Raw genomic sequence first — 27,180 nt, forward strand, 5'->3', positions numbered from 1 at the left:
CAGCTTTTAAAGAGAGCAAGGGCATTGCAAGCAATGGAGATTAAAAAAGAAAATTAAACTATAAAGAACAACTTGACAGTGTTTCTTCTGCACTTATTGGAATATGCTGCTCAAGCTAAAAAAGGGGGCAAGAGGTAATCTTTGCTCTGCTGTTTGCTTTTAATATGATCATGTTTTTGGCTCCCAGTACATCTAATGCTGCTTGTATCATTCAAAAACACACCTCATTATCTCATGTTAAATGTTGAGCTGCTAGAAAACCAATTGTAGTGGGTAGTATGCCTCTGAGGTTATGATCTACAAGAAAGATATTTTGTTTCTTAGGCTTTAAGGCAGCTCAGCACTGCAGGCTAGATTTTACATAACTGGTTTAGCCATTGTTGCTCTGGCATTTATCTCAAATGCACTAACTTGCATGTAGTTGGCAAAATCAATACATAAAATATGTAAACTTAACTGGAGATTAGTGGGCATCTTTTAAGCTTTCTTCATATGGGAAGTATAGAGCTAATTTGAAAATCATGCAGCTAATTTGAAGAAGGGTGAGGGAGAAATTATGTTTCATTCTCTGAGCCTTGATTGCAGGAGTTGAAAAGCAAGGTCCAGGTTCAATGCATCATTCCTGAAGCACTGAACAAAATCTGTCTTTGTTCCTCAGTGAAACTTATCTGCAGCGGAGCTGCATTATTTCCTGTGAAATACAGCCCTGCAGATGTGCCGTGCTAGTCTTCCCTCTGCTTTTGCTTCCTTTGGTCAAGTAGGCAAGAATAGACACTTTGTGCTCGAGTGAAAATGATGCTGCTTGGTTTGCCCTCTGCTGAGACTGAGCCCTTCTCACCAAGGGGGCATGACTTCCTGCCAGCTACTCCGCTGTTTGTTTATTTGTAAAGTGTAATGGGATATCACTCAGCGAAACCAAAGTCTCCCTCCCTCAAGCCTTGCAAAAAGAGGCAGCAGGTTCTCAAGCAAGTGCAAACAACCTGAACTGATGCTATAAATGATAAATCTAGGCAATGCGCAAGTGTGAGATTGTGAATGTGGTAGAGAATAATTAAATAGTTTCACTCTGAAAAGCCGGTGATTAGAGTTCAGGAGGTAACTGGTCCCATTTTTAACAAGTCAGAATATAAGAAAGTGAATGGTAGCAAATTAAGACTTCAGGTGGTTATGTTATAAACCGGAATACAAATTGATTTTATAATAGTGTCTTACATCTCAAAATACCCTTAAGTGCTTTATGTTTTAAACAGAGTTAAGACCATAGCAAAATGAATTGGCTATTATGCACTTTATGAAAAGTAGTTCATTTGTTGCTAAATCTTAGAATAGGGCAAATTTTACCAGTGTCTTTTCTGTAGGTATTTAATAAAAATCATTTTATAGTATGAAGTTGTCCAGAAACCTCATCCACCTTCATGGCCCATTGTGTTAGGTGCTGTATAAATAGAGTTAGTAAGATACCTACATGAGATAATCTGTATTCTTAGAAGACAGATGTTAGTGAAAGGAGAACATATGCAACTTTCTGTATTTGCCTCTATATCTCTGTATTTCTATATTTCTTTATTTGTGTCTATATATCTTTATTTTATATTATCCCAATTAACTGAGATAAATTAACCATGTTCTGACTTCTTGCAGATGTCACAGAACTGGGTTTGAAAGTAGAGAGTACAAGCAGTTGTACAGAAACGAAGGGAGGTGAAAGAGGTGGCCCTTGAGTGGCAGGACAGGGGCTCCAACGCCCACTCAAGCACAGCTACTTCTTGAGGCTGGCATGGGAGCTCTGGCTGATGGCAAGTGTCTGTGAAAGCCACTTGCAAAATGTCCCGTTCCTTCACATTCGCCACCAGGGAGAATGGTAACCTACTTGCCGTCGGTGGGATATAGGCAGAGGTACGAGTGGAGAACACGAGTCCAGCCCCACTAAGATCCATGGGACTGTCAGTATGATGCTGTCTGATGAGGCATTGGTGAGGAGGGGGACAGAGTTTAGTTTCCTTAAATGTTTTATCTCATTTAAGTTAATAGAAAAGCAGTTGTAGCTATATATGGTCACAGTGTTTTTCACTGTCTGATACATAATACTTTCACGTTTTCTCTAATTTTACGTTGGCCTAGGCAGCTTTCCCAAAGCATATCCTTGGCTCATATTTGTGATGTGTGACATTTTTGATAAGTATTGTCTGGGTTAATCCACTGTGGAATAATCTTTCGGATTATCCATGGAAGCCCTGGTCTTCCAGCACAAACACAAACAACCTCTAGTAAATGCTGTTTCCCTTTAGGAAGATGATCACTTTATTCTCAGGTGAAGTAATTACAAGAAGGAACCTCATTCTGTGTTTTTTAAGACAAAATTTTGTTCTCTGTGCAAAATAATATCCCTTCCTAACTAAGAATGTGTGTGTGCATAAAGGTGCTGCTCTCCATTTCTGCAAAGACAGAATGGGGGGCAAAATAAGTCATTCTGCTCCATTTGGAAGCTGTTCAAATACTGCAAGTTTGGAAGGTTGACTCAGCATGAGGTTTATGTAAACTTATGAAAAAAAGAGCATGAATATGTGTCTACTTGCTTATATGGGAAAACATATATATATTATGTGTGCCATGTATTTAGTAACCTGTTTGTGGCAGGGTAGCTTTAAAAGGAATGTTCTTCTTCTTCTAGTATTTAGAAGAAGCTTCCCTTTAGCTAAAAAAATACTACTTTGAGAAATAGTGGATTTAATTACATCAGAGAAACATGTGAACTTAAACTAGTTTGGTGAACCTTAAAAAATAGTTCATGAAGATTAAAAACCTTAGTGACTTTTTCCCATCCCTTGATAAACTCGTCTCGCTTCATGTGACTACTGTTTCAGCTGTCACTGCTTTACTTTCAAGAGTCAGGATTTGCCCTGTTACTGCAAAATATTCCCGATTTGTAGGCATGTCATTGCTTTCTTTTTTTATCTTAAGATAATGTGCCGATTATTTGCAGTGTGTCCTCATATTATGATGATAAAAGCTCTGGTTCAGGTAAGCACACAGAAGCAAGACCGTCTGGCCAATCCTTAGGCAGACAATTTGCAAAACTGCGTGACAGAGCAGATTTTAGCTAACAGTCTAGATGAGGTCTGGGAAGAAAGGAGGAGAAAGCAAGTGTGATCTCTGTTGGCTTGTCCACAGCTAACTGACGGTCAGGCTCATCTCTTTTGTACTTTGAGACCTAGGATTTATTTTCTACAATTATTATCATAACATTTTGTGTAAATATTTCAGTGTGAATATATTTAGAGGTCTTCATGTTCTATGCAGGACTTCTTTAGTATCTGTTTGCCTGCAGAGATTGCAAAAATTATTTTGTCCAGTGAAAAAAAGACTGGCGTTGTGACTGTCTCAAGGCAATGCAAAACCTGTCAAGGATACAGTTAGGACCTTTTCTTCCCAACTTGACACTCAAGTTGGGAAGAAAAGAAGGCTCTGTGGGTGCCTTCATCCCCTAAGGGGATGTGTGTCCTGTTCAAGCTAGTGGGCAGAGCTACCAAAGCCCTGGCACCACCCTCGCAAATCTGCTCTGGTCTCTGCTCAGCCCAGCATCAGCTTCATAATTATTAGTTTGTGACAAATCTGGGGTAGGGGAAAATTGGTTAATGTAAGCAGCTAATAGCAATGTTTACACATGTTGCACATGCGTATTGTCCAGGCTTCTTCTGCCCATTTGTTGCCACATGCTTTAGTCCTGGCCCACATCCCTGCTGCTGGGTGACCTCTAAACTTGAATGGTATCCTAGTGACTTCCTTATACATACCCTTTTTAGCTTTCTTTTTAGCACCTTTACGGTTGCCTTATTTCTGCATCTTATCTGGTTAGTTTTTGCTCTTGTAATTAGCTCAGAAGAATAATATTCTAGCTCTACAATCATTTCTATGTCCTGTTGGCTGTTTTTTGGGGGGTTTTTTTAAGGATTCATGAAATGGAAATATTGCTGTATCGATTTTGACCAGGAGGTCTAGCAAAAAGCTACTGAGAAAGGACTTGAATTCTCCATTTTACTTTGCTAGTGTAGATAGTATTCTTACCCCAAAAATTCCCTTCTTAGCAAATAGTTTTCTAGCTTTGCTCAGTTACAGCAAATATTCTTTATAAACTTAGTCTGTATGTTATGTGTAGGTTTTTCATAGGTTTGAAATATCCCCTAACCTCTTATATGTAGCAATTTGTCTGTTTTACCTTGTGCATACAAGAACTACTTTCTTCTGATTCTCATTGATCCCAGTAAGTGACTTATACTGAAGGATGAAACAACTGATTTATTAGTCATTGGTGCCTCTTCCTGAGGACTCAGCATCTGAAATAAATTGAATGAGGCTGAGAATGTACTTAGACCCAGATGCTATTGCTTGGGTGTCTTGTCTTTACAAAAAGAAAAAAACTCTAAAGAAAATGCAAAATGTCATTAATGTCATGCTATAAATAAACACAATGCTACATAGATAAGAAAGTACCACATTTTCAATTCTGGAAATAGCTAGCAAGGCAGTAAGTACAGGGTAAGATATAGGACCACAGATTTAGAAAGGGAAAGTAAACATTAGTGCTGAGGAGAAAAAGGAAAAAACAACCTCTGGCCATGATGACCAGACTTTCCAGCCTGAGATGAGTCTATTCCTTCTTGAAAGGCCAGGAGCCATCAGTGTTGTTTAGCCAGGTCATCTGCCTTTTAAAATCAATCCCAAGGAGTGGGAAGCTGACTGCAGCTGACCTGCTGGAGTTCTTGCCAGGATAGGAGAGCCCCGGTGGCAAATCTGGCTCCTCTGCTTCCCTCCACAAAGCCTCTAGCACTAGCAAGAGCACCTACATGTGCTGAGCACAGCACATGATGTAGACTGGTGCATTATCTCTTTTAGAGCTAGCTCTTACCAGGAAAAACTTACTCCTTCTGCAACTCAGAAACTGAGGAGATGTAACATGTTGTTTCTGAGCTTTTCCTCTTTTTTTGCAGCACACGGCAGTAAAAACAATTTGCTCTCTGTGGGACATCTGCAGCCCAGTAGACAAGAGAGCAGACACCTCCCATAGTGAAGGGGACTCATTCCAACCTTTTGGTTTAAGAATTGAATTGCACATCTCAGAAAATATGTTTTCCATTCATTAAAAAAAAAAAGCTTCTCTTAATACTTTCCAATGTCACCCTCTGGAGCCTTGAGGGCCATGTGTCACACACCCTGCTTTGTAGATCTTGCATTTATAGACTGCTTTTCACTCCTAGAGATTTATTGTCCCAGTGAAGAAGCAATCTGGATACGTCTCTGAAGTGGAAATGTAGCTATGTATTTGCTAAGAACAAGCTTGTGGTTTACCAGAATATTTCTGTTTCCTTCTGAGGTTTCCAGCTAATGAAGGGGAATTTATCCAGTACATTTATTGACATTAAAATAAGAGTTGCACTCCATAAATAATCCCATTGTTGTTTTAGTTTGCAGTTTAAAACGTTTTGTCAGCAGCAGTGTCATGTACCATGACTCAGCTTATGTTTTTGCTCGCAGTATCAGCAGCAAAAGAGCAGCTTGCTGGTAATGCAGATATGCATTCCAACCATTCCTAGAGAACAGGCTTCAGAGTTGGTCTTGAAACCATTCCTGAGCTTTTCAGCATTGAGCACATCTGATCCCAGCCATATAGACAAGTTTACAATTATTCCCTACTTCACGTCGAGGAAGATGAAAGCAAAGGACCCAGACTGACTTCTGGGTCCATATGAACTCCTGCCAGCACAGAGCTAGGAGAAAGCCTGTGAGGGACAGATGACTAGTTCATAAAGGCTACCACCTCTATTTTCCCCACAGGCATACTAAATAACAAGAAAACTTGAAAAGTCATCAGCACTGGCCAGAAAGGGGTCATGATGAGACCGAACACAGAGAACGAGTTTTTTGTTTGCAACCTCCGCGAACGTTCTTGGCCCCCCTGCCCCTTCTCAGGGAGCCTCCACAGACAGAACATCTCATTTCTTCAGTGGTGGATCTGTGTGTCAGGAAAAGACTACACTGCATCCAGATACAGCCTGGCCTCTCCCTGCACCAAGATCTTTTAATCTCCTTCCTGGAATGTTGACCAGTGCTTTAGTTACCTGCATGTTCAGAGTTACTCTGTGCGAATGGAAGTGTCTGAGCACAGTTAAGAAAGCAGGTCTCCAGAACTGAGGCAACGAAGAAAGGGACATGGTTTATCCAATGGTTAATAATGGATAGAGTGTCTTATAACAGAATTTTTGCTGAATACAAAATATAATATAAAATTTAGAATATCTATATAACATCGTCTTTGCTAGCAAGTACATCACATTCTGAATTAGGTTTGATCTGCATAATCAGGTCTGAAGTAAGAGATTCTCATCAGTTCCAAGCTCACGAACAAAATATCAGCTCGATAAAGTTGAAATTTTTTTCTTGTTGATAGGGTTTTTAAGATCAGCTAAGACTCTTGCAGATTTCAAAAATCTTGTTTGAAAAACAAAAGGAACCTCATAGGATGAGACTAAGTGTTGCAGACTTCATCTCCAGAGTTCCTTTGTCTGTATGACCGATTAACTGAGAAAAGGATGTTTATAGTGATGTCGTCTGAAGAAGCTATGTTTAGAGATTTACCTTCCAAGATGTGGGGTCCAGTGGCATGGATTACACAAGAATGTGCATATATATTTTACGGTCACGCGCATGTTATCTTGCTGTAAAATGTTCAATAATCCAGAGACACTTAAGTGGATTATACCAGACTTGCTTGTAAAGTGTGCTTACATGCAGCTCAATCCTTCCCAAAGCACTTCTGTAGGTATTTACCTAAACTCTTCAGCATACTGGCTGTCTTCAGCTGGTATTATCAAGACAACAAGATTGACACTTAAGAGTGCAGCAAAGAATTAGGCAGGTATTTAAAAGACATATGAGCCAGCAAGCAGGAGTGTTTTTAATATTAGTAGCATTTTAATCTTGTTCTCTAAACAAAAGGGGATTTACTTATTCATGACCCAAGAATGACAAATTAATGTGTAGACCTGGAGTTAGTACTGTGGGCACTGGAAATTCATATGATTCAGTGTATTTATTGTTTTAATTGTTCATATTTCCTTTGCTTTGAGGGATTTGTTTTTTGAAATTAATATGTTGGTCACTGCCACATCTGTCTTGGATTCCTTATTCCTCAGCAATAGCCCTAAGGAGAGAGCATTACAGAAGTCTCTCATTAGGAGGGAGGAGTCGCAGTCTTTCGTGTAGCTATGGATGATAAAAGGCTCTGATTTAGCACCGCTGCCTGCGAATCCATCAGCACTGTTGCACTCAGTAGGTCATACACAAGCGAGCCATTTCCACGGAGACTTTGGGCACTTGTCTATCATTCTTGATTAACAGTAAAATCTTTCTTTCTAGGATAAGCCAGTTGCAACAAATCTTTATCAGAAACTGGAAGAATAAGTGCAAATTCACAGCACGGATTCAAATAGATCACTGTTTCCTATGAGACATGACACTGCAGTCTTTGAAACCAAGAGTACTCCTCAGTCAGTGGCATTACTTACAGGCTCAAGGGGAGGAGTGGCATGAGGTCTATGCCTATATTAATAGGTAGTCTGCCCCAGTCATCTATACAGTAAGCCCCTGTGCGTGGCCTCTGATGTTTGACAAGACTGGCTGTGGAAATGTACTGAATGCCTTGATTTCTACCTCCTAGCCTATCTCTCTTCCTATGTCCTGCCGAACTCAAACACAGTAATTCAGCCAGGCGCAGTCCCACAGCTCCTACTTGCGCTCTTTGAGCACTTCTGCATCCCTGTTCTTCTTCCTACAGTATCTAAATGGCACAAGCTTGTGTGGAGAGACCCAGAAGGGTTCTCTTTCTCACAGCACCAGAGGACCTGAAATACGTTTTAGTGAAGGAGAAAGAGGACAGCTTAAAAATAGGCAATATATGCAGCTTTAGCCAATGTTTCTGAGTACTCAGGCAGAAGATTGAGAATGAAGTTATCTGTGTTAATACCAGTGCAGCCACAGCTCGAACAAGGTCCTGCAGCAACAACAGTCAGTGTCCAGTTGCACCACTGAAGACGCTGAGAAAAGATAATACCCAAAGAAGGGGCTGATCTAGTAATTAGTTTTCAGGTAACTCAACAGTTATTCCTTGTGTGTGGTATCTGCCATTCATGGCAATGGTTTTGATTCTGCAAAAGCAGAATGAAAGTGACTAAGAAAATTAATGGAACAAGCTATTCTGTGTTTTCTTTTATGATTATATTACTTTTGAAAGAATAAACCATTTGGGGATAGAATGGTGAATGATTATGATTACACTCAGCAGAGGCTTAAATATTGACTTGCCTCTGGTATGTCAGGGATCAGTTTCATGGTGATAATTTACTTCCTTAATTACCTGCAATTGATTTTGCATGAGAGTCATATTGAGATTATTATAGGATATGAAAACACTGTCAACAACTGCTAATTTGAAGAAGTTTTTAAATCAGCCAATATTAAAACAACTAATATAACTAACTACTTATACTAACTTATATTATATATAGAATGAAGTAAAAAAATAAAAATCCTGTCCTCATGAATAAGATTGTTTCGAATTGGCTGCCACAAGTTTGTCTTATATATGCCAATTTACCAATATGTCCAATAATAGTAGAGGGAGCAACTGTTCCACAGCTCTGCCAGTGTTCATCAGACACAGTGACAGTAGCCACATCATTAATCTCATGGTATATTAGAAATAAAGTCACTGGAATGGAATGGTGTCAAAGGATAAATGTTCCCCCCTTTGAAAATGAACTTCTCAGTTTCACCTCATTGTGTTGTCTTTTTTTTTTCCCTTTCCACCCTCCCTTCAATAAATCCTTTGGTTTCACCTGGCATTTAGGTAACAGTAGGAGACCAATATCTTATGACAGAGCTCGTTCTACAGTTATCAGTTTAGCATACCCTTAAATCCCCACAATTACCGTGCCAAGACCAATCCTTTCCCTTAGAGGTTAAACATATGCATTACATATTGAAACAATGTAAGTAGCATGTAATTAGCCTTGTTTATGCATTCTCACTTTAAATTATACTTTAAAACCTTTGATGTTTTTCAAGGCACTTAATGTTAAAGAGACTTAAACGAGCGTTCGTGTTGTCGTTTTTAACTTTATTCATAGATAATATTCTAAATATATTTGATTGGTTTATTCGATTAGATCCAACGAACCAACATATGCATTCTTGCCTTAGAGGATATCGTGCTTAATAAAATATCCTTTAAAATTATAAACCGCATGAACATTCTAATTACATTTACAAACAGTGTCATCCACAACTTTAACAAAAGATGTCAAATTGGGGGGGGGTGTCTTTTTTTTCTGCCTTTTTTCCCTGTTTTTTTTTCTTTTTTAAAGTCTTGTTCCGTAAGGATTATAGCTCCCCCGCTGTTTGGAAAAGATAATTTCACTTGTAACACTAATAACTTGAGCAGGGAGAAGGCTGGCTCAGTGAATGGAATGCACTTCACTGCACATCTTGGCTTAGCTAGAAATCGGAAACAGATGGTCCTTGCGGCTGGCTTCCCACTCGGGCCCGCTCAGTGCCAGCCTGTGGTCGTTGGCTGGTTGCTGCTGGCACTGTGTGACTTGAACATAGTAGGACAGTGGCAAAAGAAATCAAATCTTTTTCATTGAGCAGCAAACTGTAATGAAATTTGACAGATCTGACATTCTATACCCAACATCTAGTTAGAATATATTAACCTTTTAGTTTTCTTAAGCTCCTCTCCTACAAGTTATGAATCTACTTATTACAGTTTTGCAGTGGCTCCAGAGATGGCAGGAAAGCAATATATTCTGGATGTCCCCTAATGTCAGAACTAAAATAAATATTTCAAATAGTAAAGGAAACTCTGGGCTTACAACACTTTCCAAATATTTATACAAAAAAAAAAGCCAGTAATAGAAATAATGGTTAGTGAATTTTGATAATATTTCATTCTAGGAAGGAAAAAAAAAACTAATAGTAAGGTGAGATCCTGCCCCCGCTTTTCAATAAGCAGATTTTCTGGATACATTCTCTATCCCTGTCTCCCTGGGGCAATGTTAGCTTTGATGCAGCTGCATTAAAACTGAGTTTGTGTTTTTGGTTTAAACTTTTTTTTTTAATTCTATGAATTTACTTTTATTTAGATTTTTTAGATTTTTCCAGGGCAGAAGTCCTTCTTTCCCTTAGGAGGCTCCTCCCGGGTATGAGCGCTATGCTTCATAATACCCATTTGCCAGGCTAGTTCCTAGGTAGCCCTTTCTCAGAGGCTGAGTCGGCCGTCCCTTAGGCCTTGAGTCAGCAAAGCGCGTGCTCCTTCCTAGAGACTGCTGCCTGCCTCGGGAGAAGAGCACGGTGAAATGCTATGTTGATTACACAACAGATTAGGAAATGGTTGTTTATATTTAAACTTAAAAAATAAATCTTATGTTCTTTTACATTTTGGGTTGATAGAGAAGAATTTTTTATTTAATTGTTTTTTAATGTTTGTGTGTCATTCCTTCCCCTTCACTCCTTTCATCTGTTCCTCCTGTTTCTTTCAGACATGAAGTCACAGCACTGCATCTGTGATGTCAGTGTGTCTCCGTATTGACAGATCGTTCTGTCAGAAACAGGATCTTGATGCTTGTTTCAGATGAGGCAAAAGGGGGATACAGATGGCAAGAAGAAAATCAGAGGAGTGAGAGGGGAGCAAGGAGAAATACACAAGTGAGAGCTACAGGGAAAAACGCAGAGTCCAAAGAGAACTTTCCTGCTGAGGGGAAAGGACTGCTTTCCCTGGGTTCAGCAAGTTCATATGAAACGTGTGTCACCTTGCTACCCAGTAAAAGCTTTCAGCGTTGCACTCATTTTGGCTCGGGAATCCTTGAAGGTGTAGGAGCAGTGGTCGCAGGCTGCTTCTCTCCTTGTTTACGCCTTCAGCAACAGCAGATCCTCTTGGTTGAAGCCAGGATTATAGGATTTCCAAAAGCTAGAACACACACTCGTTGTCAGCAACTTTGCATAAGTTCAGAGGCTGTCCAAAAATCAACTGCCTGCTCTCACATGGCACTTGAACTAATTGTCACTGTTCAAGATAAGGAAATCCTCTTCGTAACTCATCTAGGTTCAGGTTTCCCAAGGAAAATGCCTCCCAAATTAGGAACAGATCTAAAATCACGCTATTGCAATCTGCTGAAAAGGTTGTAAGCAATTGCAACCGAAGAAATAGGAACAAAATGAGAGTAAAGAAAGGGTTAATAAACAATAAATACTATGCAATTAACAGATAATCTAGTAAAAAGTACTAAGATCCTAAAGATGTGTCTAGCACTAGGAGCTACAGGCAGTTCTGCCGAGCTTCTTTTACCAACGTGAATAGGAGAAGCCAACATTTGGAGAAACTGCCCGCTATGCCAACATTTCTAAAGCTCTCATGCATTCAGTTTCCAGTAGACTGTAAAATGCCAGCTTGATATAGTCATCTGAATTAATATACTTTATTAGCCTTTTTTAGCATTCATTCCTGGTTTCATACACTTGATCGCAACAATGACCTCACCAGAATGTACTGCAGAGGGTAGATAACGGAGGGGCACACTCGTGCTGTTTGTGCTGCGGCAGGTAACTCTGCTCAACAATTAAGCAAATTATTTTTGGATAGTTGGCCACTTCTCCAGCAGGAAGTCAGAAAGCAACTGGCAAGTACTTCAATTCATTGCTTGAGGCCTAAAGCTGTCGGAAAACAAATCTCTTCTTCTCTAGCCCACAAACGCATACACCTAACTTATTTCCAATTTGAAATATCCCTCATACATTGCAAGCATTTTCATTTCACAGCTGTGTCCGTAGAAATGTCTACGCAGCACGAAGGCATTTTCTTTCTTCGGAACAGATCTGGTTTAGAAGCAAACATCTTTGTGGCTTATTAGTCTTTGGAAGGCATCGTTTTGTCCTAGTACTATTCACAGGGAGTGTTGTGCAGAATGCTGATTGACAAGAGTTAAATTCAAAACATGTAGCCATTTTCTGGTGTGTGGTTTTTTTTTTTCTGATTGAAGGAAAACTACTTAGATGTTTGTTTCCAAAACGGCATCTGTCAGCAATCAAAGGGGAAAAATTGCATAAAACAAATGCAATTGTTTGGAGTAGCATTTCCTGGATCATGTTAAATGCTTGATTTGCTCCCCATTATGCTCACCAAATAATTTTATTTTCCACAATAATTGCAATATTTAACATGTTGTATTTAATCTTGTTTTAATGCTATTAACAACAGCCGCTTATGAAAGGAATAATTGCTCTACGGGTAAGAACCCACCATCCCCAGCATCAGAAAGAACAATGGCAAAGTTAACTGCACCTAATTGTTCTGAATTTAAAACACTGCTAACCAACAGCGCTCATCATTTCTTTGCACATAACTCTTATACTGTCAGGAAGGAAATGTTTTCGTGCTTCTCTCATTCATAAACTGAAAACTGTATGCTCATCTGAAAAATTATTTATTTATTCAAAGTGTTTATAATTAATATTCTAAAGTAAAATCATATATTGGCAGAGGAAGACCTAAGTACTCTCAAAGCAGTGGTTAATACAGCAATCAAGGCAAAGTTTGCCAGTAGATCTATAACTACATCAGGTAATAGAAAGCCACATAGACATGAACAGTGATTTATCAGAACTTGACTGGACAGATATACAGCACAACTGGCTATAAAATACTAAATAAATAATAAGTAGGGTGGGTAAGTTGTTTGGTTTGAGATGTAGGAGCAAAGAGAGCAGCATAAAATTGAATCTGACACTGGTTCAAAGGCTGATCGTTACTTAATCATTTTACTTTGTCTTTTGCATGGTTATTTTAAGGGATTTTTAAAGCAAGCAGCAAGCAACAGAAAGCACAGGTAGCATTAGCAAACCTGAAGTAACAGAAGACGATAAATGCTTTGGCTGGCCACTGCAAGGACAGTTCCTGGCACAGTGTCCATTTTTTTCCTGGACTCTGACTAAAACTTAACACTTGCCATGCTAGTCAGACTCTTTCCTGTAAACAGAAAGGATATCGTACCTGCTATTCGGACCAAAAAAGCAAATTGGGATGCTAAGCAGTTGCATAGATCACGCGTTAACATATTTTTTTGCGCAGTCCAAATATATTATTAAGCCTGAGGTGGAAACAAAGACTAACCCTTGAATGTTACACCAGCAGTTTGTGTTTATCCAAAATCATTTGCTTATCATCTCACACATCACCGAAATCTAAAGGTATTACTGAAGCTGAATGAAAGTTAGTTCTGTGCTGTATTGAATGACGGTTTTGTAGTCTGTACAGCCTGGATTTATATTTTGCTGTAGCCAAATAGTTAAACAATTGTTAGTATACAAAACAATCGAATGAAGAATTGTGTGCCCACGAACTCCCTTTTTTGATACAAACAGAAATGGATATTGTTTAAAATAGAGTGGATATTTTTAATACATTTTCCTCTTGTGTCCAAATAATGAAAAGATTTGCAGAGAGTAGCTGTTTTTGAGTGAGCGAGTTGTATCAGTCATAGTTCAATAGACTTGAGAAATATTCCTGGCAAGAGTCTGTCTGCCAGTTCAGAAGTTCATTTTTAGAGCACTTGAGGAAAGGAACTACTGTATAGATTGAAGTGCCCTATTATTAAGTGGTGGTGGTCATAGCTGAACAACCGTCGCTTACTGTGATAAAACAGTGTGATTTAAATGGAAAGCATTCATTGCCTGTTTAATACTCAGCTGTCATAAAAGTAATACAATTGTTGGTTTCACAGTGCACCAGAGGAAGGGGGAAACAGCAGTGGAAGAATATATGATTATCTTTTACTTCATTTTCCAAGAAAGGATTTTAATACTGAACACTGCCAGCTTTTCTTAACTTTTCAAAACTGTTTTGGAGTTGTCTTTTTCCAAGCTATCTGTCAGTTCCTCATATAAATGTTGAATGTGGAGAGCACTGATGCCCAGAGAAGTTTTGCAGGAGGGAGAAACAAACCTCTGTGAGTCCTTGGTAGTTATTACCAAATGATATTAGAAGTATAACATTAAAAACAAGTTTTAAAAATACAGTAGCAAAACTATATTAAAAAAAAAGACAAGAAGGGAATTGTTTAGTTCTTAAGGAGCAGTTTAGCCCTTTGAGCCTTCATATGAAAAGTCATTCATTTAAACAATAAGGTCTCGTATCTAAAATCAAGAAGGAACAAAGAGCCAAAACTTTAATGTCTCCCTTATTTACCAAAAAAAGAAAAAAAGCATTTAATTCCTTCAGAAAGCTTCTGTCACTGAAAGGAAAAATAAACTTAAGCAGTTTATACTTTTGTTTTGTCTTTCACTGCTTAAATCATTACATACAGAGATGTTAAGGAAGGGAGGAAGAAAGAAAGACAGAAAGAGAATGAGAAAGAAAGAAAAAAAGAAAGAAAAACACTCAATCTCTTTTTTTTTGCTCAGTCTTTTTTTTTTTTTTTGCCCGGTCACGTACATGAGAAAAGTAGCTGCGATAAACAGATACTGAATCAGACTGAAAGTCTTTAAAAAAAAAAACCCAAAACATTGCATGATAGTCTCTAAGCAGTTCCATCTGTCAAGCAGAAATTTTAGGCTAATAGCCTGTGGCGATCTCCCTCCGCAGTCCACTACCTGCCTTTGTCCTATTAAATCTCTTTATTCTTCTTAAAAAAGAAAAAAGAGGAAAGGAAAGAAAAACCTTGCAGACCAAAATCATCTGAGTGATGAAGCCCTAATTTTGACCGCCTCTCTTTGATGTTGAGCACTGGGTTCTTATTTAAAAAAAAAAAAAAAGAGTGAGTGAGAGAGAGAGGGAGAGGGGGAGAGAGAGAGAGAGAGAGGAGAAGACAGTGCTAGGAGCAGATGACTTTTCATCTCCACTTCACCTTGCCACTGGGTCTGTGAGAGATTGGTTCATTGTCAAGGAGATTTTTTTTTTTACCCATGATTCCATATGGTATGGACCGGGCTACATGTTGCCCAACATGCCAGTGCAAATGTTTTCTCAATTAGGTGTCTTATCTCCCGTGAGTTAGCATCAGATGAAGCTTGCTGACAGCATAATGGCAGGGAAAACCTCCGACGGCTCCATCAAATGGCAGCTCTGCTACGACATCTCGGCCAGAACTTGGTGGATGGTGAGTTGGCAGCAGGGCTGCTTTTTTTTTTCTCCCTTTTCTACTTTCCCTCCCTCTTTGACAAAATGTCCCAGACCTCACATTTATCAAATTAACATTTGATTTTTTTCACACTCTTCACTAGAGCAGCCTCACACTTGTCCCACTTGTATGCTTTCCCCTGTGTAACAAGAGACCGTTAATGTGCACTGCAGTTTCCACCGGGAAGCTTTTTCAATTCTCCTTAAGGGAAAAAAAAGTATGCAGAGAAGGAGTTTGAAAAAGCCTTGTGCAGAGTAACTTGTCTCAGTCAGTTGCCTGACGCTCAGTTTGTTTTACTTTATCTGCTGCTTTCAAGTGTCCGTGTGTGTGTGCGTGTGTGTGCGTGTGTGTGTGTGTGTGTGTGTGTGTGTGTGCGTGCGTGCGTGCATGTGTGTGTGTTTGTGTGCACGTGTGTGTGCGTTTTTTACCATACAGTATTTTCTAAAGAGGGAGGTGGAAAGTTCAATACGGTACAAAGCAAGTTGATCACTGTAAAAGTCTGGAGCGGTGCGTTAGTGTCATGGTGTAAAATCATCACGTGTGAGAGAAGCGTGTTTTGCAAGGTACTGCCTTTCATCAGAGACCCCGATCTAACTTTTCCCTCCGTTTGTTTATGTTAGAACAGGTTACCGGTCTATTATGATCTGGAGCCATGTGTTACAGATCCCACATAATCTGGCTCTAGCTGCTTTTGGGTGCAATTAAAGTTTCAATAAAGTTCCAACGTGCTCCGTAGAACGAGTTAACTAGCATGTCATGGTCAGTCGGGCCAGACAACCTTTGACATCTTGAATCTATAAGAGGTATAGTGAGTTAGGAGGATGCACAATAGCCCATTGTAGCAGAAGATGCAAGTCCTGTTGTGAGGAAGAGAGTCCTCAAATCATTACTGCCCTCGTTAGCGTGTTGTCCGTTAGGGATTAATTCGTTAGCAGTGCATTTTTAGTTTTCTGTAATTATTATTCTTGTGGCAAGCGTGAATTCTTCCAGTGAGAGGAAAAGTTTGCTGCCAGGACAATGACTGTATTATCCGCTCCTAACTGGACCGTGAACCTCAGCTCATTTCACATAGATATCAGTTAAAAAAGGACTGGCGAGTGGAATTACAAAACAAGGCATGATCGGTTTCATTGTATGATACGCTGAAACAAGTCGGGGGCTCCCTCCCCCTCGCCGCCCTGGACCAATTTTGGTATCATTTGGAAAGTTTAAGACCTCTGAGGACTTGAAAGACTTTTAAAAGTGAGATCCGGAAGGTTTTTATTCTGCAACTTGGTGGTGGCCATTGTGTGTATCATGTGGCTTGTATTTAAAGGTGTTTGGGCTTTGGGGTTTTTTAGTTTTGTTTTGTCTAAACTCTTAATTTTTTAACCATCTATTAGAGGTTTACCAGTGGTTGCCAGTGAAATGTAACATGCAGCTTTCGGTTAATGGGAATAGTGGAAGGCTAACCACTTTACTTATAGTACCGATTTTCCAATTAGACTTTCTGCCAGGGGAAGTTGGAGGGGGAAGGGGTATTTGCATGCACATAAACTGTTGACTATTCATGTGACTTTTTTTAGCTTGTTAAACCCTGTAAATAAGTCTATTGATTCTTAGTTATCATTTTCAAAGCAAAGTTTAAACTGTCGGTTTTTAACTACGCTATTTATATCATGCTGTGGTTTTACCTTATTCTAAGTTATTTGTATATTTTATTACCACTCCTCTTTTATTGTCTATCGTCTGCTTTTATGATGAGGTATGTCAATGTTTATTATTTAATAAGTATCCTCAAATGTTATTAGACAGCTATTATCACCCTCTAGAAAGTATCCTAGGAAGTTTCATTTTAGTCACATTTATTTCACAGATGTTTTAGTACTGTGAATATATATGTAAAAATGCTGGAAACATTTAGTAATGCACTTGCCTAAAAATAAACAGTTTTATAACCACACATGCTGTTGTTTAGATTAAACATTGCAGAAAGTTCTCCTTAAACTTGAACGTCACACCATTTATTTTCTAAGAGAACAAAAAAAAACACTAAAACAGCCTTTTTGGTAGAAGTTTTGCTACATGAAAGATATGTTATTTTTAACTGAAATGAATAATTCAAGATCTTTACAATAGATGTGTTAATTGCAAATAATTTTCATACAAAGTTTCAATTATTGATGGAGTAATAAGCAGCAATTTTATACAGTCTATGAGTCTGAAATGCAAAACAAAAAGTAGATATGTATTTTTTTTAACCCCAAATCTCATCACATTTGCCACATTCTTTTAATCAAAAGTAAACTACAGAGCAGATTTTAATGTTTTAAAGACAAATAAAGCTTTAAAATTACCTCATGCATCGTCTGGCTGCACAAAATCTCAGCTGCATAGTGCTAAACTTCGGTTTGGTACTGCCAGCATACAAAGAGATGAGTGAATACCCCTTGCACCCATATGGACTCAGCTGCCAGCACTGTGATATGCAATTTTGCTTTTTAATGAATCGTAAACAATTTGTGTGTCAAATGAGTGAGTTTGTTTTCTTTCTGGAGCAGGTTCTAAATCAGTTTTAAGCTATAGCTGTGTACTGTACTGGAGTATTATGCCCAAATTTAAAGGTTCTGTGTCATTTTGATGAAAAGACCTGTTATAATGAAAGAAACGGCTTTATAAAAGGCTGGGTGTAGTAATCTCTCTTTCTTTCTCTCTCTCTCTCTCTCTCTCTCTCTCTCTCTCTCTCTCTCTCTCTCTGTCTCTCAACCTCACACTCTCCCTCTTTCACTCCAGTCTATAGTGTGTTTATAGCTAGCTAGCTGGAGATAATGGAGATTGGGTGATTGCATGATTAGGAAAATGAATGGATTTGATCGTTGGGTAAAGCAGCTTGCATTTTTGAAAGGTGGCTTTAAAATGCAGAGTTCTAATTTTGACCTTATTTTCTTTCATAAATAATCTGTGTTAATGTTCCTTTAATTATTTTTTCTTCTTTGCAGCTAGTTTTTCACTCTAGCCATCTGATGGAATGGCTAATATATTTGATCTTGTTTCCAAAATAGCAAAAGGTCAAAGTAAAAGAAAAATGTCATTTTTCTTTCTTTTAGCCAGTTATAAATGTTCCAAACTATTTCAGCACAACCCAGAGGATTTGTACATTTTAACAATAATTGCATTTGTCATCACAGTTCATAAGGAATCTTTTGAAAGCTAATCTGTTTTTCTCATGCTTCAAACATGTAAATGCAGAAATAGTTATTATTTTGGCTTTATCGTAATGTGGCATTTTAGCTGAAAACTTCCAAAAAATACTATGAATTTGTATAAGAAGGAATTATGTATTTTTTATATGTGTATATATATCAGCAAATGCTTTCACCAATACAGCAGCCTGAAGATATCATATGAATTAGTTTTTTGGAAAAATGATGATAGCTTTTTAGTCCCTGGCACTTTTTATTTAAATGTGATGCTGTCATAGAGACACTAAAGGGTTAGTCATACAAAAGTTTCAGTACTCTGTCTTGCATTTGTAACAAATATGTGCAGCTGTGCTACTTTTATAAACATTTATTTCAAGTTGATTATTTTTTTAAAATTATTTGCTCTAGCAAGCCAGTATGATGTGTTTGTTATATATGTTTAATAAGGAATTCTCTGCAAAATTCCTTTGCATACGGTTATTGAAATATAAGCGTAGCAAAAATATATATTGGAGAAAAATTCTCAATGGCAATACAAAACTGGAGACCCTGGGCCAAATTCTGCTCTTCGTTCCTTCGTTTACACTGGTGTCAGCCTGGAGCCATTGCATTAAGAGAGGTGGAGTGACTCCAGATTTACTTACCTGAGACTGAGAGCAAACTTTGACCCATAATTTGAGTATCTCAGTCCAAACAGTTTCGAAACGCAAACTGTTTTCCATTGCAAAATATCAGAGGAAAAAAAGCTTCATTAATAAATAAGAAGCCCTTTCAAATGACTCCCTGTATGAGTTAACGTGCATACTGCTGTTATTGAATGCGACAGTTAAAACAGATCTTCCAGTCATTTTCCAAAATAATTGTTTTCTTCTTTTATTATTCAACTATCAATCCATATTTCAGTGTATACACCTTTGTTTTCTTTAGGTTCCATAAGTAAAGTGATAGTTTTGTAAAGATGCTAGGATTAGACTTGAACTGTTCATTTTGGTAGTCTAAATGCTTTTAAACCAACATCAGCTTGTTACTGAAGCTCTTGGTAAATACTCTTCTTTCCCACCTCTCCGTTCCATTTTTTCAAAGGGATAGCTGAAATTGCTCAGGTAATTTCTGCAGCAGAAAAAATGAAAATTTCAAAATGTTAGTAGCATTTACTCAATTGAAAATTAATAGAATCCTCGCCATAAATCTCACTGCAACTGAGATTAAAAGTAGTGGTGCATTTAATAAATATTTTATTTAATTTCATCATATGGGGAAGCTGATTGTTGCTGTTGACACTAAAAAAGTCTAGAAGTATCAAACTCTCAAAATTAGCGTTTCTTATTTAAATCACTGAGCATATCTGTGCATATATGCATACACATATATTCTCATCTAAGCGTATCGTGGTAATCCCCACATGCTGTTGAATTGTACATGGCTTTGCTGATTTGTGCTTTCTGCTTATCATTTACTGTATATCAGACAACTTACTGTGTTAATAATTATCCTTGACCTTTATAAAAATAACAAAGTGTGAACAAAGTAATATTGCAGCATGGATTTTCTTAGTTTTACAAAGTAACGCTGGATACTCAAATACTGTTCAGCTGCTGTAGAAATGTTGTTATTAAAATTATTCCTTCCCTGTCAGAGTTTCTAAATTCCATATATAACTTAAACATATGTATACAGGGCATCATCACACACACTTCTACTACTCTATCGTATCTTAATTTTCTGTAAGCGTCCTCCTTTTGCCTGCAAGTATTTGTCCTAGTTGTTTTCTGTTCTTTTTCCTTCACCTGTCCTGAATATTGCCATGAATGTTTCTAATTTAAAGCCAAAGGAGTCAGTGGCTGATTAGAAGACAGGAAATTGGAGGATTAAACTGTCTGGTTGAACTTCCTTTACTTATCAGTACTGTGTAACTTACACTGGATTATAAATTCAAGGGGACAATTCCTACAATGTATTGCTACTTCTGTTTTCTTAATTTTTATTTTTCTATAAAAATTCTAAAAAGTGAGGAAAATGGGTAGTTTGTGGCTACAAACCAATATTTTTCACAACACTGAAATGCCGTCGGTTTAATTTAAATTTGGATCAATGTCTTAAGGTATGAGAGTTCATTCAATTTTAAACTATGTAGGTTTAGAAGCTATATTCTAAATTATCCTCATTATGTAAACAACCAAGCAACAGATACTTTCGGGGAGGGGGCGGGAAATGACATCATTTTAGTAAGAGGAGAATGTACCACATTAACCCTTGTTCAGCCCTCTTCCTCTCAGAAACGCTCAGGTTTGTTATAACAGAAGGGGGTGGCTGCACGACATGCTGCTGTCCCATGAGGATGGGACAGTGAGAAAAGCCAGCTTCTCTGAAAAACTTTGTTTGGAGTCCTGGCGCTGTTTTCTGAGCTGGCAATGGCTCACACCAAGTCGGATGTCCGCGCTCGGAGTTTACCAGGCGAGACGGGTGTTGTGTCGATCAGTTCTCTGACGGCGGGGAGAACGAAGAAGAGCATTGCTTTGTACCCTTAAGAGCCAGTTCGTTCTCTCTGTTGGTACCGATAAATTATTTCCAGAGCTCATCATGGCCCTTGGTTATGAAGTCATTGCGATAGCTGAGAAAAGCAAGTGATAGTACGATCAGGAGGGCCTATCTTGCGGAGGATAAATAGAAGGACTTCAGAACTGAATCTGTCCTATACCTAAGGCTTGTCTTTGCTGCCACTCGCCATTCCCAATCCTTTTAATTATACACACTGTAATCAGCACTGAATTGAGATCTGACGGTGCCAATACAGTGGTTAATACTAGACCATGCAAAGAAAAGGGGGAAAAAATATGCACTGCCTGAAAAGTCTGACACCTTGATCTGAATCCAAAGGCTGTGAGCCTAACCATTTACTTGAACTTAAGCACCAGGACTGGATATTTAAATTGATTGGGATGCTTATGATGGTTTCCAGCACCGTGATACTGGTACATAGGCAAGATCGCCACCAGTACTGGGGGTAATTGAAAATGGAGATGAAAGTAAAGAATATTCTGAAAGGTTTTGCTGATAAACTCCAAATGGTTGCCATAAGAACAAAAACATTCTGAAACTTTCTGTAAGTAAGGAAGTAAACATCTGCTTTCTCTGCCTTTGTATGATGGGAAAAAGGTAATGTTTTTGGTTTATCGAGAGGTTGCCTGAGTTTTAATCCCTCAGCTCCCTGCTCTGTAGAATGTGGTCACTGCCACTGGTTAATATTTAAAGATAATTTTAGGATGAATCAAGTTGTTTCTTTGTTGATTTTGAAGACAAATATGCTAGTTTATAATATCATGATTTGGCTTGGTAATATCTTTGACCGATTGCCACTTCCATTAATTTCACTAGGAAAGTACATCTCTTAAGCAAGTACTGCAGGATTTGTCCAGTAATAATTACAAACCTCATTCGAAATGCTGAAGCTCTTTGTACATATACATACATACACCTTACACATGCAAATACCCAGCCACAAAAAGCAGAGGTCCTGCCACACTCCCAAGAAGTCTAACTGATCTCAGAGCAGCAGGGGCAGGTCTGGATGAGGTGCCTTTGGGGTAGGCACTGTATAAGCCTGCAACAGCTCTTTTGCACAAAGATTTTTGATTTTATGTTCACTGTAAGAAAGATCGCTGGATCTACTTCCCATATGAGAGATTACTGAAAAGTAGTTTTCAGTAAGATAACTATAGCTGAAACAGATGAAATAGATGTATTGACTAATGTAGTGAGATTCAAAATATTTTGCCTGTATAAGCGTGTCTGTTGTTCTTTGGGGTTTTTTTGTTTTTTTTTTTTTCAGAAGGCTGTGAAACGTAAAGTTAGCAATACAACTAGATATGGGTGGGAGTGTTGGATAGTACAGATGGCACTATAAGCTTGTAGACTTTTACTACCAATAATTGCAGTGCCCTTGCTTTCAAAGGAGTGCACGTTGCCCTTGATGTACACAAACAGCCATATTAATTTCACAACCCAATTGGAATTGCATACATGGATTAAGGTTGTCAATAGGAGCAATGCGGAAATTGAGAGCAGTGTATGAGTTCTCCACTTTAAACGTGACTAACTCAAAAGACACAGACTGCATGTGGTCACTAGCAGAGATTTACTGAGTAAATTAGAGGGGAGTTTTTTGTTTGTTTTTTTAATCCAGAATTCAGCTGAGCTGGAGAAAATGAACCAGATTCTGCACAGAAATATGCTGGCATTCAGAAGGGATCATCTTTACTAGTGCAGCAGAAATTGAAAGTAGAGCATGGCCTTATGGTTTATGTAAAGAAAATATGAAGAGTATTCCAAATGTGACCTGAATTAACTTTTTATGTTCTACACGAAAGAAGAAAAACTGTCCCATTTGATTGCTCGTTCAGCTTGTTTCTATGTTCACTGTCAGGAACAGATAGAAACAGTGGGCATGTGCACTTCTGTTTGCTGCTTGTATTTTTTTGCCTAGAAATTTTTTTTTGCGATGCTATCTGAAAGGATACATTAAGAAAAATATGTGAAGCTTGGGTTATTTAGGGTAGTGGCTTAAAGGTGAATCACCAAGGTTTTTAGATCAGCAAAAACAGAACAAGTTTTCGAGGGCTGTGGGCAAACACAAGTAAAACTCAAATTTACTCACAAAGTGCTGCTAGTAAGGTTTTGCAGTTTATATAAACCGCAATACATGTAAGCATTGCAGTAGGACTTGTTGCTTCCTCTCCTTTTGTCTTGATTTCCTAAGGAAATGAGCCTTAAAAGATCATGCTGTCTGTCTGCTATGTGCAATGAAGGAAACTGTAGCGCTACACATCACACCCAAGGAATCCCCTCATGTTCAAAAACTGATGAATAATTCTTACACAATTTACCAGAAGGGTAACTTTCCTATAGATTTTGACCATCTCACCTAATTTTACAGGATATAACTTTTACACTAAAGAGATACCTAGAGTTGTTAAAAATCCCTGGAGAAGAGTGCTGTCTCTCTACTGCCACTTTTTTTAGCTCCTTACTATATTTCTATGGGCAGCCGTTCTTTTCATTCATACTGAAGTTTTCTAAGATTCTGCTACAGACAAATAGGGGGAATTCCTTCCACAGAGAGGTGTGGGCATGTAGGAGGAGGACATAGGCCTAAAACAGTGGGAATTCCTCGGTGAAGGAATTGGCTCCTTGGCTTCTGGCAGGCAATGACATTTGCCACTTTCTAATATCAGTTTGTGCTGGGAAGAGTAAGTCCAAAGAACAGAAAGAAAAGGACTGACCAAAGCATGGGAACTCAGCACAGCCACTGTGAGGAGGGAGGGAGGAAGGATTTGATATGCCAATCCTTTTTCAGGATTGTGAAGAACAGTAGCCTTGTGAAGAACAGTGGCCAAGAGATCACACCTGAGTAAAGACAGTCACTCAGAAGATCTTTTTTCGCTCTCTCCTTCAGATCTCTCTTTGGAGTTGTATCTTTTTCTTTACTTAAAATTCCATTCAGGAACATATGGACTACCAACCGCTGTGGTCTTCCAGTAACTGGACCACTGCACAGACTAATAACTTGGGTTTATTTTCCTTTCCATAAATGCACAAGGCATGGTTTGAATTGCAGATTAGTAGTGCATTTGCCCAAGCTCGTCTACACTGAGGCAACTTCATAGCAGGAAGCCAAAGAGCCATAAGATGATAGCAATGGCTGAATAAAACAAGGCACTCTGCCAGCTCCATGAGATGTCTCCCATGGCCAGTAGTGCAACCACTGTTGATTGCACCTGCCTAATTCCAAAATTTCATGGAATATTCTAGATGACTCTGCTGTAAATTCTGATGAAAACTGAGAAAAGGAAAATGAGGAAAGAAAGAAAGCAAGGTTTATAAAGTGCCTCTGTGGCACTACATTCAGAAGACTCCAAGGCTCCACACTGCATCATCACCCATAGCCTTGAATCATGCTGTCTCCTGCTGGATTTGCAGCTTGGCCAGTCTGTGGTTTCACAGTACATTATCCTTGCAAGCAACATACCCTTACAGTATTTTCACTTTCTCTCCCTTTCCTCTGGGGTTCCCATCCTCCCGGTACAGTCTGCCTTTTCTTTAGTTGTCTTAACACATCTGGGTTTTGGCCTGCTCTATGATCACGCAACTGATCCTGCTTAAAAAGTAGGACCTTCACAATAGTAATAGGCAGAGAGATACTGGGGAGGAGCGCACAACCTTAACTATGATACGCTAAAAAGTTTACCTAGTCAAAAAGCAAACTGTTCTGCTACAGATGATTGGCTGCCTAAGAACAGAGATCAGTGGGCTGGGAATTTTTATTTTCCCTTGAGATGGGAAAAGGGACTGGAGATGAAATCACTGGAAGCTGTACCCCGAAAAAGAAATTTTGTGAGAGGAGGCCTCCTGCAATATGAGAAATAAACAGACTGATAAGGGTAGAATGACAGAGCTGCAGAGTTTTGAGGGTGGTGACAATTTCAGTTTGATGCAAACATCTGTTCGTGTAGTTAGGACTGAAATAATCAAACATCTGCACTGCCATGTATATGTTCAAGCTTGCGAATGCCTTTGTTCTAACGAGTTTTGGGGACGCACACTCCAGGATGCGTGTGTATGAGCAAGGCACAGCAGTATTATTTGTACACTGTAGGTGTCTGCACCTGCAAAATGCAGGTGCCTGCTTATGTGTGTGCTCTTACAAGGAGATAAGCAATGTGTTTTCCTTGATTTCTGCAGAGGTCTGCCAAATCTGTCACTTTAACTTTTTCATGTCCTATCATCTTCCCTATCTATCTTCATCTATCCTATGGAGTGAGTGGAGTAATAAAACTTACTTAGCTCAAAAAGGGTGTTAGGTGTTAATCAATTAATGTGTTTTCAACATTATCTGAAGATACTCTAACTGTAATATGCTATTTTATTAAAAAGATTTACTTATAAATGCAAGGTTTTGCAGAATCAGAGAAGCTAAAGATCAAAAAATAGTAAGTCGTGCAGTCTTTCCATCTACCAGCAGTCTCTGTTTTTACTGTTTATTTATTGCTGGCTTTTATTTGCCTTTAAGCCAAACACTATGGGTTACTCACATAGCATATGCTTCTTCAATCTGAGCACAAGTAAAAGCAGTGTTCAGTGATTAATCACTGAATTCTCTCGCTCAAAATCAAGATAATAATATAATAAACCTTGACTGAGGAAGCCCGAAGTGCTACGTGTGCTTACATTGTGTATGGCAAAAGAGATGTCTGTGTCTTTCCAGTCTTTTGTATGCCACTGGTCTATATTAAGTGGGAGTATGGTACATTCAGTGGATTACCGGGTTTTCATTAAAAATTAAATGTACAATTTTTTAGATGAATTTTTCACATATGCTTGTGGGCAAACAATTTTTGATTAGTTGTTGACATATAGTACACACAGTGTGTGCGTGTGTGTGTGTGTGCACATGTATATTTACATGCACGATATATAAATAAAATACAGACAGTAATGTAGTGTTAGTAAAGTCCACTGATAGTCATTAATTTGGTGAGTCTTATATAGGATGAAAAGACTGATCTTTCTCAGACTGAATAATTTTTGTTTTCACTGCATCACATTAAGACTTATTCATCCAATGAGCGGCATCCGAGTGCACAAGCAAGCGCCGCTTATCCAAGCTTTCTGTTCAATGCATCTCACTTCTCGAGGAAGCCTCTCTTCCTATCCTACCTTTGAAGGGAAGCGGCACTCTGCCTTTTTCGACAGTGACTGTCAGTGGCCTGTGCTGGTGGATTTGCATCTGTGGAAGGAACTCTCTCAGTTTGATTTTAGTTAGAAACCAGGTGGTAAAACTGGGGAAAAGATTTGGAAAGATCTGAAAAGTCTGAAGAGGAACAGCTTGAAAAACACTGTATTAGTCATGAGGCAAGGAAGGAAGAATGTTGTCATGATTTGAAAGTAACATTGTTCAGTAAACGAAGATGTGTGAACCACTTGCTAAACTAAATTAGTTTTGAGGTTTGGTGCACATTTGTGTAATTCTGTTCATTGACGCTTTGAACAATTGGGAGGGGAAAAACAGAAAGAAATCTACTAGGAAAAAAATATTTGAATTGCTTGCTGATGGTGTTTATTTTATCTGTAGTGATTTTTTGTATTTAAGACAGAATAATAAATACGCCCAGATAAATAAATACTAATAACATTGTGTAATTCTGTTCTGTGAATTTTATTTTCCAGTGTTGATCTAGTGAAGACTTTACTTTTCCTCACACAAATGGAAGCTGTAGAGAAGTTTTAGGACAGTGTTTCTCCAAAATTTTCTACAGAGGCTGTTTCTCAATGACTGACCTTTTTCTAATGCAGGGATTTGGTATGCAAAAAGGGTAAATCTTGTGGTTTGAGTATCCCCTGTAGAATAACATTGAATAAGTGTAGCCACATATTTTTTATCATATTTTCTTGTGATTAGTTTTTCTAAGAGTTGATGCTCCTGTCTCTCTGCAGGGAGGGCAGTACTTTCCAGTCATGCTCTCAACTCCTTTAACGCACCTCTGACATTTACTCGTCCATCGGAGATCTTTACCTTTGTGCCATTATACTTGTTGCTGTCTTACTCAGTTAAGAAGTACAAATAGCCACAGCATTGCCAGCTGCAGTCCCAGGCTGGATCATTACTCCAGATTTGAGGTTAATCAACTGCAAATTCCATTAGCTTCATACAGAGTGAAAATAAAGAACAGACGGTCTCACATGTGAGCCAGAAGTCAGGTGCAGCGCAATACGGCTAG

At 38.5% G+C, this 27,180-nt stretch overlaps 2 protein-coding genes across 11 annotated transcripts in view; one reads left to right on the plus strand and one right to left on the minus strand.

Annotated features, from left to right (window-relative positions):
• The window catches only part of LOC104153328 (uncharacterized), a 132,266-nt gene extending 114,372 nt beyond the window's left edge, over positions 1 to 17,894 (minus strand). Inside the window, exons 1-2 of one of the 4 annotated variants that reach the window (XR_011142663.1) lie at positions 17,561 to 17,894; positions 9,166 to 11,020 (exon numbers count right to left, since the gene is read on the minus strand). Coding sequence is in view for 1 of the 4 variants with exons in the window: in XM_068953368.1 (XP_068809469.1) it covers positions 17,561 to 17,569 (9 nt within the window). In the remaining 3 variants the exon portion in view is untranslated. Of the gene's footprint in view, positions 1 to 9,165; positions 11,224 to 17,560 lie in introns of those variants that run through there. The other 3 variants (XR_011142662.1, XR_011142661.1, XM_068953368.1) reach the window with 3 other exon arrangements.
• The window catches only part of NFIA (nuclear factor I A), a 365,719-nt gene continuing 353,548 nt past the window's right edge, over positions 15,010 to 27,180 (plus strand). The window contains exon 1 of one of the 7 annotated variants that reach the window (XM_068953353.1): positions 15,010 to 15,203. In XM_068953353.1, the coding sequence (XP_068809454.1) occupies positions 15,108 to 15,203 (96 nt within the window). In that variant the 5' untranslated portion in view covers positions 15,010 to 15,107. The remainder of the gene's footprint in view (positions 15,204 to 27,180) is intronic. The other 6 variants (XM_068953352.1, XM_068953354.1, XM_068953351.1 and 3 more) reach the window with 6 other exon arrangements.

The sequence above is a fragment of the Struthio camelus genome, chromosome 8, assembly GCF_040807025.1.
Source record: "Struthio camelus isolate bStrCam1 chromosome 8, bStrCam1.hap1, whole genome shotgun sequence".
Lineage (NCBI taxonomy): Eukaryota > Metazoa > Chordata > Aves > Struthioniformes > Struthionidae > Struthio > Struthio camelus.